This window comes from Giraffa tippelskirchi, chromosome 9, assembly GCF_054371585.1.
Source record: "Giraffa tippelskirchi isolate mGirTip1 chromosome 9, T2T-mGirTip1v1.2.pri, whole genome shotgun sequence".
NCBI classification, from domain to species: Eukaryota; Metazoa; Chordata; class Mammalia; order Artiodactyla; family Giraffidae; genus Giraffa; species Giraffa tippelskirchi.
Window position 1 is genome coordinate 55,607,528 of NC_137283.1, and position 11,366 is coordinate 55,618,893.

The 11,366-nt window shown below is 46.3% G+C and overlaps 1 protein-coding gene across 50 annotated transcripts in view; it reads right to left on the bottom strand.

The window, feature by feature from the left end:
- C9H3orf20 (chromosome 9 C3orf20 homolog) overlaps nt 1-10,484 on the bottom strand; it is a 59,698-nt gene extending 49,214 nt beyond the window's left edge. For 10 of the 50 annotated variants that reach the window (XM_081526453.1, XM_081526436.1, XM_081526432.1 and 7 more), the window contains exons 1-4: nt 8,794-8,904; nt 3,285-3,341; nt 2,434-3,084; nt 1,399-1,539 (exon numbers count right to left, since the gene is read on the bottom strand). In XM_081526453.1, coding sequence (XP_081382579.1) covers nt 1,399-1,539; nt 2,434-2,905 — 613 coding nt within the window. In that variant the 5' untranslated portion in view covers nt 2,906-3,084; nt 3,285-3,341; nt 8,794-8,904. Of the gene's footprint in view, nt 1-1,398; nt 1,540-2,433; nt 3,085-3,284; nt 3,342-8,793; nt 8,905-10,357 lie in introns of those variants that run through there. The other 40 variants (XM_081526439.1, XM_081526459.1, XM_081526456.1 and 37 more) reach the window with 9 other exon arrangements.
- Between the last annotated feature and the right edge of the window lie 882 nt (nt 10,485-11,366).

Genomic DNA, 11,366 nt, shown 5'->3' on the forward strand with positions numbered 1-11,366 from the left:
GCATGGTTGTATGACAGCAATAAAACATGAGTCCCTCCACACCTGTCTTTTGCAAAAAGGTCCAAATTTGTTTGTATTGTTAACCCTTTGATACCCAAGTCATCCTTTCTCCATGGAGTGGTCGTCCTGGTTAACTTTCCTGCCCTCGGCAGTAAGTAATTTTGCTTCTCCGCATCACTCACAGGTGGCTTCATGTGGGCACCCAGCAGGTCTCTAACATCCTTCTCACTGAGTTCATGAAATCCCACATTTCCCCCCAAGCCTTGCAATTTTACTGTGTAATTTATTTGCCCTGTGTGTTCATGTATTATCATCAGATGTTTAGCCTCTGACCATCAAGGGAAGCCTGACAAACAGTCAGAGGGCAGGGAGAGACACTAAAAGGGGATGGATTTTATAGGTTAGAGCAAATGGTTATGGGTTATAAATTTTGAATGCTTCCCCATCAAGGTTCCTAACAGTGAGGACTTTCAGGCATTTGAAATGAATACCTCTATATTCACCAAGCTTAAGAGATACAACAGTACAGATGTGACTGAACTGCTGTCTTTTCAATCATAGCTGTCCCCCTTCCCGCTAGCAGAGATCACGTCCTCCAGCTCTGTGTCTATTATTTCCATTCAGCTTTGGGTCCTTATACTTTGTATAACGTACTCAAAAGCAGTATGCTATAATTTTGTTATTTTACACTTTATTTAAATGGCATTATACCATATGTATCCTTCTATAACTTGCTTTTTCGTTTTTTTGCTTAACACTATTTTTTGTTTATCTATGTTGATATGTGTGCTTCAGTACTTGATTCATTCTCACTTCTCATTATGTTCCATCATCCAAAGACTGTAATTTTTCTCTTGTTGATGAACATTTAGGTTGTTTCCATTTTTTTTCCATCCCAAACAATTCTGCAATAAACATTCTGATATGACTTCTTATAACGTGTGTGTGTGTGTTTCTCTAGGGCAGTGCAATTCTCAAGTGTCACACCAGGCCATGACCAGGTAAATACGGTAACTGAGAATAAACATTTAGAGGTCTATGTACCAATCTGATGTAGCTGTGACAATATCATGCTTGGAAACGGGGTGATCCACAAGGGACTGGAAATTTTACAAAGTGGTCCTTCACCACGGAGTGTTTAAGAAGCACAGCTCTAGGGAATGACTCAGCAGAGAAACCTCTGGAGCATCTCCCCCCTCGCAGACACCACCACCCTGTTCTCCACGAGAACTGCACCAATATGCACGTTCACCTGCAGCATGTGAGAATCCCTGCTGCTTTGCATCCACCTCAACTCTTGGAAATGTCAAACGTTTAAGCTGGGGACTTGACCTTTCCGCTGCACTCTCGTTGGTATCGTCTGACCTTTCACCTAAGAGCTAAAACTCAGGTACCCACCTTTCCTCGTCTGTCCAACACTGGCACTACTTCTCCCGATGGTGCCAATCAGGAAGTCGAAAGCCGTCTCTTTGGCGTTGAGGTACAGGAGCTGGCTGGCCTCCACGAAGCGCTTTGTAATGTCCAGGGGGTTGGCACCTACTAAGAAAGTCATCAAAGGCAACTACTCACTTTTCCCCAGTGTGGGGAAAATGCTTCTAGAAAAGGACTTCCCTAAATGGCCCTGGAAGTAAGGGGGAGTGAAGCTCGATTCCCAGGGTGAGGAGGTGTGAGGGGGCTGCTAATGAGAGGGCCTTGCGCTCCGAAGATCTCCAGGTGGCCCCTAGCTCTCTGCCCCCTTCCCCTTCTCTCTCCCCACCCACAGGCCTGGAGACTGATGCTTTTGTTGTTGTTGTTCAGTTGCTAAGTTGTGTCTGACTCTTTGCCGCTCCATGGACTGCAGCATGTCAGGCTTCCCTGTCCTTCACTGTCTCCCGGAGTTTGCTCAAACTCATGTCCATTGAGTTGGTGATGCTATCTAAGCTGATGCTACTGGTATTTAAAATAACATCACCCAGAAGGCTTCATCAGTGATGAGTCCCCAAGTCCTCGATAGTGGGAGGAGAGACCCTTATCGTGAACAGACCCCAGTTCTCACGACTCTCCTGGTTCTGGCTACCAACCAGCCCTTCCCATTCGCCCCCTTCTCCTGGGTGCTGCTTCTCTCTACCACTGCATCATTTCCACAAACTGGGCCCTTCAATACCTCGGACCTCACACTGTGCTCACCGTCAACCTCTCAACCTGGGCTTGGCGAAGCTGGAGGGATGGGAGGACAAAGTGGAGAAGGGAGAGGGACGGGGATGGATGATTCCTGGGGGTGGTCTCAGGAAGGAGGTGAGTTGCAAAGCAGACTCTTGGCTGCCACCTCTCCACAGCACATCCTTGTAGACCTGTCTGGGGAGGGTATGGTGGACACACACACCTGCCCAGGCCAGACCCTCTGGGCCCAAAAAAATGAGCCATGCTTCACAGAGCCAGCCTTGGCCAGCTTACCAGACACAGACTCCAGCATGGCCTTCATCTTCAGGCTGAGGAGCTCGGTCAGCAGGTGGATGGACTGCCGCTGGAACCTGTGCAGGGTCTCCTGGCTGGACAGCCCCCGGCGGCCGTGGGTGGGCGAGTGCGTGAATTTGGCCAGCCCGGTGGAAGCAGGCATCATCGGCAGTGGGAGCGTTGGTGGGGGCGGCTTCTTCTGGACGGGGGCCTGCACGGGGGCTGATTCCATAAGCACCGTGGGTGGGGCACCAATGCTGATCTCCAGGCCCAAGATGTTGGAGGGGGTAGGGATCATGGGGTCGGTGATCAGTTCCTCCCAGGTGAACTCAAAGATGTTTCTGATGCCCTTGGGTACAGAAATGCCCGCATTCCGGCAGCTGATGAGCAGCCTGGAGATGTGGGCCAGCAGCTTGGGGGCCGTGGCGGTGTACTGCAGGTACAGTTCTCGGTTACTCTTGATGTCATTCATGGTACTAGAGAACGCATACTGCTAGGTGATGCTGTCCATTTTAGACATGAGGGACCTTCAGCTGTAAGCAGCTAGACATCCTGAGAGCGGAATGAGAGCCTAAGTTCTCACCTAAGGTCAGGTCTCGGGACAGACGGAAGTGCTGAAACGGCCCTTACAGGTCATTGAGCCAGTGCATCCTATGTGGGAGGGTAGACGTATCACTGGTCACTCGCCCTGGCAAAGGGATGCCACTCCCACCCTGCTTCTCTTCCCGGGGACACGTCAGAGACCAACTTAGTGAGTCACGAGGGGAGGGGCCTGGAGATAAGCAAATTCCCCACATGGACCCTGGGCTGGAGGAAGGGAAAGGAAGGGGAGGGGAAAAGTTCCACGGCACCTTTTGGAATCAGAGATCTGAGGATGGAAGTTCTTCTTGTGGTCTCTCAATAAAAACCTGCGAAAATGAAAAATAAAAAAGATATTTCATTGGTCCCCATTGGGGGAAGGTGACATGGAAACTCCCAGCTGCGAGGTAAGGATGGGCCTGGATTCGACCTGTACCTCCAAGGGCAGAGGGGAGAGAGAGAGGAGGATGAGTTTTTTAATCCAATGACTAGTATCACTTACCACATCTCATCAAATCTAGAACTTCAGGCAACTCCTGCTACTGCAGCCTTTAATCATCAGTTCTACCACTGTGCATCCTGACAGGCACTCCCAACCACATCTATGCCCTCATCTCCTGCCAGACAAATGTCACCCTTTCACGCTTCACTCTGCGTCCTCTGGAGCTAGCCCGAGTTTGCCATTCCAGAACCAAGCCCCTGGTGCAAACCCTCAGTGTTTACAGTATGCCGCCCTGGTGTGATAAGGCTATTATCACTTCAGTTTCACCAATTTGGAGGAATTGGAGGCTTATGGAGCTCTCAGTCAGGAGTTGTCTGTCTGCAGACTCTTGGCATAGAGACCTTTCCAAACATGACTCCCCCACAGCCTTCCAGCTGCCTGCCCACCCGTCAGCAAGAAAGCCTCCAAGGAACAAGGGTGCCACAGAGCAAACCCTTCTGACATTCTGCTGATCTGCAGATAAAGTGGCTTTCTACATCTATTTGCTGACCCTCTGACATCTCCATTCCTTAGCTTTGGAGACTCAGAAAAATAGGTTCGTTTTTGAACTGGTGAGTCTACAGAACAAAGAGACCACTCAGAATCATGGTCATCTGGGCAATCAGCCAGAGGGATCTGACCCTAGCAGGCAGGGCAGATCTGTTTTAAAACCAGGACTCAAATGAAGAGAAGATGAATACAATTCGTGAAATGTTCACTGGTGTGAGGAACCCCATCCCACCCCCTACCAGTTCCTTTCTTGTGACATTAATTTGGAAGACATGCCTTACAAACAGATAAACTCTGGCTTTTAAAAGTTTTATTGAGATACAATTCACATACCATACAATTTACTCTTTTCAAAGTGTACAATGGTTTTTTAGTATAGGCGCAGTTGTGCAACAATCACCACTAATTTTAGAACATTTTCATCACCCCCAAAAGAAACCCATTAGCACCTCCTCCATTCCTCCTCCCCCCAGGCAACCACTGATCTGCTGTCTGTGTCTACGTGTCTGCCTGTTTTGGACATTTCATATGGATGGAATCATACACTATGCAGTCTTTTGTTAACTTGCTCCTTTCATTTACAATCACGTTTTTGAGGTTCATCCATGTTATGGGAAGTATTAGTCCTTCACTCATATATCTTATTATATGGAGAGACCACAATTTGTTGACCCATTCAGTGTTTGATGACACTTTGGTTGTTCCCACTTCTGGCTATTACGAACAGTGCTGCTGTGAACATTCAGGTACAAGTTTTTGTGCAGAGGGAGGCTTTCACTCCCTTGGGTTGGGAGCCAGGAAAGGTCGTGTGGTAATTCAACGTTTAACATTTTCAGGAACTATCAGGCTGCTTTTCAAAGTGGCTGCACCATTCACCGTTCTTTTTGCAAAACCAGTAATGTATGAGGGTTTCAATTTCTCCATGTCCTTGTCAACACTTGTTATATTGTTTTGATTCCACCGACATCCTAGAGGGTATGAGTGCTATCTTATCCTGGTTTTCATTTGTACTTCCCTAGTGACTAATGATGCTGAGCATCTTTTTGTGTGTTTATTGGCCACTTTTGTATCTTCTTTGGAGAAAAGCCTTTTCAGATTGAAAAACTTTTTTTTAAAGGTCATTTTAAATTAAACACACAAATAGCTTCCACTCATTACCATATATTTCTCTCTTCAAAATTCGGCTAGAGGTGACCACGTGACTCCATTCTGGCCTATGAAATCCATGTGGAGCTGCTGGGTAGGGCTCCTGCTGACATCATGGCACCCCCACACCAGTGCTTAACCACCTGCCTCCAAACTTGTCTCATATGAGGGAATGAACCCCTGATCTCTTTAAGCCCCTTTACTCAGATCTCTATTCCTGCAGCCAAATGTGATTCCTGACAGCCAGTCAGCTGCACGGGAACAGCATCACCCCCTCCTTCCCACATATCTTATTTTCACTGTCACTCGTTCATTTTTCCATCACTGAGACATGGGGTTTGCCCTCAACATTCATCAGGCAGAACAGACTTGCAAAATCTGAATCATAAGGGTCACACCACCAAAAAAAAAAAAAAAAAGACACAGGCCATGAAAACCCAGACAAAAGTCTAAAGGAAACTGCACTGAAGGTTGTCATAGAAGACGAGTAAGAAGCCACCAGGCAGGGAGGGAGGAGAAGGTATTCTTGGTAAAGAAGAGTATGTACAAAGGAACAGAGATATTTAAAGCATGGAGGGTTCAGGGAACCACAAAACACCTCAGGATGGTTGGGGTTTGGGGCTCTATGGGAATGCAGCAAAGCTGAAAAAGTGTCTAGAATCAGATTTTGAAGGGCCTTATATGCCATGCCAAAGAATTTGCATGTTATATAATCATCCTTAGTACAAGTACTCAAATGTATTGTCTTTGATTGCTAGTTGCATCCCATGTGGTCTCTGCAAACCATGGCAGGCACCATGTCTTCCTCCCCTTTTACAGTATGACTCTCAGTAAGACACCAAATAAGCTGCCACATGACAGAAGGTGAAAAATATTTATGGTATCAAAGTCCAACAGTTAGCCTAAGAGACCCACAGAGACAGCTATATACAAAGCTGCAATGAATGATTCCCACAAAGAAATTAAAAGAGCATGGAAGTTTATAAACGATATGAAAAATGACCATCTTCATTCCAGCCTCTTCCAAGTTTTGCTGCTTGTCTTCTCTGTCCCAGGCCAGGGGAAGGACAAAGATGAGGGGCACACACATAGCAAATCAGAGTGCTCTCTGCCATGGAGAAGGGAAACCCAGAAAAGGCAGTGTCACTGGGTAGCTAAGAGCTCAGTCCACATGACCTCAAGCCTGGAACCTGTGGACTCTAGACCCTGCTTCCTAGGACTATGAGGATTAAATGAGGTCGCGTGTGTTAAGGGCTGGCACAATGTCTAGCAAAGTGCTCAGTGAATGTTAAATAGAAAAAGATGATTATTTGAAGCGGTTGAAGAAGGCTGTGTGATGGAAATGACAGAAACTGGTCCACAAGTTGAAGCTGACTAGAGAGCAAGGACATGAAGAGCACTCCAAGTGATGAGAACAGCACTGGTTCTGGCTGGAGGCTCAAATAACCTGGCAAGTTTGGGGAACCACATGTAACTCAAGGATGCCACAGGTTATTGGCAGGGTTGGGAGTGGGCAGCAGCCTGCTGAGAGGAGCTGGTATAAACCGCTGAACGTGGACTTCATCTTGCATGTGATGGGAAACCACGGAAGGACTGCAAGCAGAAGTGGCATCTGTACAGAGGGCGCTCCTCCCAGGGGGGCCGGCAGTGTGCTGGGGAGGAATGAGACATACAACTGCAGTGAGATCAGCCGAGGAGAGCTGTACCCATAGCATCCTGACTTCTGCTTACAGTAAAAAAGCAATTCCCAGCCCCTGCACCTCAAAGAGTACCTCAGAAGGCACAGACCCAGTGAACTCTCAGGGAGGGGTATACCATGAAGCGCAGGAGGACAAGCATGAAAAGTGGGAAAGTCCTGAACAGGCTCTGGGAAAACCAAGGGCACCTGACCAAGAAGGAAGCTGAGGGGGAAGTTCAGGCATGGATATGAAAAAAGAGAAAAGGGCATACTTCCCTCTTGTTAGTGGCACTGACTCAAGAATACATTTTGGGGTAGAAGTTGTATCCAGCTGTATGTTTAAAAACAAAACTAAACTTAGCCCCCTCAGGTGACCTGGTCCTGGCTTTCTTTGCTCTTTTCTCTAGTTTCTGCCTCTCTTTAGTTTTACCCAGAACGCTTCTGATAAGGATAGTGAGCAGTCCAGATGGAACCATGTGACCACCATCTGTGAGTAAATGCAGCTTCAGGCTGGGACAGGCAAGAGGAAAGAGGCGGAAGTGGAAACAGGAAAATTAACAGACACTGTCCTCTCCATTCCATACATAAAGAACATTCTGGTTAGATGTATGAATTCTCCAGCAGATGAGAGGAAGAGGGGCTGAGCTATGGAGAGACATGATCTGAGAGGAAGCAGAGTGAGGCCCACGAGCATACGCTCAAGCTTAACTGCCCGCTGCCCGGCAAGGCTTGTGAGACTAGAACCTTGCAGTCACCACTTGTCATCGAGGGGAGTTCACTTGAAAACCACCTCCATCCTCCACCAGCGGTATCTACTGGGGCACCAAACGGCACTTGAAGATGAGTCTCCCAGAAAGACTCATCTAGAGACATAACAATGATCAACCCTTTGACCCAGTGATTTCAGTTGTGAAATTCCCAAGGCAACAGTTTTAAAAGGAGGGACGGCAGCTGTATACATGTAGTTAAGCCAAACAAAAAGATGCTTATAGCCACTGCATTCCTAATAGTGAAATACTGCAGACAGCCAACAACTGAGAAAGTGTTTAACGACAACGTAGATTCACTTGAACCATTAGGCAGCAAAAAAATAACTGAGTTCGGTTTTGAGAAATAATGTTAAAAACACACACATACGGATGGTAGGTCTACATGATGACACATCCCATAAAGACGTATGCTGATCATAATGGGAAGCAGAGACACAAAGTCTTTCCGTTTGAAGGTAAAGATGACACTTCAGGGAAGAAAACAGTAAAGAAGGGTCCCTGCAAAGATGGCAGCATGTTCTCAGACAGGCCTGTGACCTGAGACAGGGGGGGAGCAGGGCCCACGCGTGTGTTTCCTGGTTTCCGTATCAACCCTGAACAACTGGGACTGTCTGTGCAGAGAAGAATGGTGTGGGGAGTGACGGGTCAGGAGCTATACCCGCGTTCAAGCTCAGGGAATATGACTGGACAGAAACAGGACACGTCGTACCCCAGAAAAAGTTACAATGAGCAAAACCACCACTGAGCAGGTGAGCTTAAGATTGGAGAGAACGTGACAGTTAGAAATGTAGTGGGCGAGATGCTGCTTAAATGGACAGGAGAAAAAAATATTTGTGGACACTCCTGTCACTGGGGAGATGTACACTTACTGGGTGCAGTTATACAAACACCTGAGATTTACTGAGAAACAGTAACAAAAGATCAACACTAGGTCTGGGTGACAGGTTTTCACTGAACACCCTGCTTCGTCTGACTGTCCTGGTTTCCCAGTCTTCCTAGACAAGAAGCCACACCATCCCATCGTTCTCCCCACTCTGCTCCACACACTTGCTCTGTGTGTGTTACGCTAATGTCTGGACCCACACCCGCAAACACCTCACCACTAACCGGCCAGCAGGGCAGATGCCAGGACCAGGGGAGTTCCGTTTTCTCTCAAGGTTTTCAGCAGGTTAACCAATTCAATTATCACCACTTACCTTAGCCATATAGTTTTCTTACAGGAACTGCTTGACATATAACTGACTTAGTTCAATTTACTGGCTGAAAAAAAATTAAACACATATGGCGTGGCTGCTCTGTGTTGTATTAACTGTAAAGACCAGTACCCCCATCCATTCCAGATTCTAAATTCTACTGCCTCATCTGTATGTCACAAGGTCAGCTGAGAGCCATCTCCCAGGCTGCACTATGGCTTTAAGAAGAAATAAATTATCCCACAAGTCTTTGGCAAGTACACAGCTAAACACAGCAGGAATTTCATGTATATGGATTTAAAGTTTCTCCTTTGGGACTTTTGCAAGCAAACAAAATGATTTATTTAGCCAATTCAAACGAACTGTATTAAAACACACAAAGGCCTCAAGAAAGGATTACAATGAAAACAAATAATTCAAAGCAATTTCTAATCCAAGACATTTTGCTTAGCTCCACAACGCCATGAACGAGGTGTGGTCATGCTTTCCAACTGGAGATTTCAGCACTGGTGGCTCCCAAGTCAAACACAACCAAAGGAGAAGCGTGAGTGTTTAATATAAGGCTGGAAGAGATCTGTTTGCCGATCACTTAGTGACTATCAGGAGAATTATATATAGTTAAACCACAAAACGTGTAAAAACAGATCATTCAGAGTTGTCCTGTGCATTCACTAGCACTAGACACGTGTCTTTTGAGCATCTGAAGTGTGGTATAGTATGACCAAGGAACTACATTTTAAGTTTATGAAATTTAAAGCTTGATAATCAATTTCATTACTGGCCAACTCTCAAATGTTTTTAAGTGTGTTTGGATCAACTTAGGTATGTGAATCTACTTTTTCAAATGTGTATTTTGTGAAATCCAAATAGAGATCACGTATTCCTGATGAAAACTGAGCATCTGAATCAAGATGTGCTATAAATGGACACACAATGGGTTTTGAAGACTTGGTGTGAAAGGAAATGTAAAACGTCCCATTAAACTTTCTGTATATTGATGGAATACTGAAATATTTTGGATATTCTGGGTTACATGGAGTTGACTCTTTGAACAACCTGGGTTTGAACTGGGAGGTTCTACGTGTGCGCGGACCGTTCACTAACACTACAGCACTACATGCTCCAAAGCTGGCTGAACGTGCAGATATGAACTGCATGTAGAGCGGGCTGACTGTGGAACTCGAGCATCTAGACTCTGGTCTCCACAGCAGGTACTGGAACCAATCCCCCCGCAGACATAGAGGGATGGCTTTATACCACAGGAGAATTCACTTTTTAAATGTGGCTCCTAGAAAACAAACTGACACACGGCTTACACCTCATTTCTACTGGGCAGTGCTGTTTCAGAGAATGGGTCTGCCGTTTAAGAACTCCAGTGCCATCTGCTGGACATGCTCCTACATAACAGGCCCAAGAGAAAGGGTGTGTTAACGCTGAAGGACTCTGGGTCTGAAATGGAAGAGGATGTAACAACTAAGCACAAGACACTCAACTAATTTGTATGCTGTGAAAGGGGGATTTGAACGAGGCTTATAGGCTTTTAAATCCTAGAGAAAATCCAACTTACAGTTATTAGTTGACAGTGACCATGAGCCAATGTGCACGAACTGCTCTGCTTTCCACCATGGGTGCCCTGGTTAAGGACAAGAGGTTATTTGAGTGCCCTTCCCATGACCACCGCCTCCCATAAAAGTGAAAGTGTTAGCTGCTCAGTCATGTCTGACTCTTTGTGACCCCATGGACTGTACCCCAACAGGCTCCTGTCCATGGAATCCTCCAGGCAAGAGTACTGGAGTGGGCTGCCATGCCCTCCTCCAGGGGATGGTCCCGACCCAGGGATCAAACCCACCTCTCCTGCATTGCAGGTGAACTCTTTACTGTCAGAGCCACCAGGGAAGCCCACTGCCTCCCCTACTCGTGGGCTTATTGCTGCCTGACCTGTCTTCCCATTCTTTCTCTACAGCCTGCCTCTTGAGTCCCTCTGCTATCCATATGTGCACTACCTTCTGCACCTCCCTCTACCTTATACACGCTCTTCCCATCTCCCTCATATTTGTCTAGAATTTACCTTCCTCTATTTTCCCTTATGATCTTAGGATATCTAACAATTCTGTTTCTCCTTTTAGTACTCCAATTTCTTTCTGTCTCCTCTCCATTTGTCCTACAAGCTGTTTCAGCTGGTTTTACAGTTTTATGTTGAAGTCTCTGGTCCACTTTGAGGTGGCTTTGTACATGGTGTGAGCTAAGTGTCCAAGTCCATTCTTTGGGAGGTGGAGAGTCGACTGTCTCAGAATCATGTTGAGATCTATTCTTTCCCTACTGGATGGTCTTGGCACCACTGTCAAAAATCAAGTGACCACAGATATATGGGTTTATTTCTGGACTCTCAATTCTGTTTGTTTATTACTACGTCAGAACCACACTGTTCCAATCCCGGTAGCTTTGTAGTAAGTCTTGAAATAAGGAAGTTAAGTCCCCCAACTTTGTTCTCTTTTGAAATTGTTTTGGATGTTCTGGGTCTCTTGTAATTCCATACAAATTTTAAGATGAGTTTGACAATTTCTGCAAAAAATGAA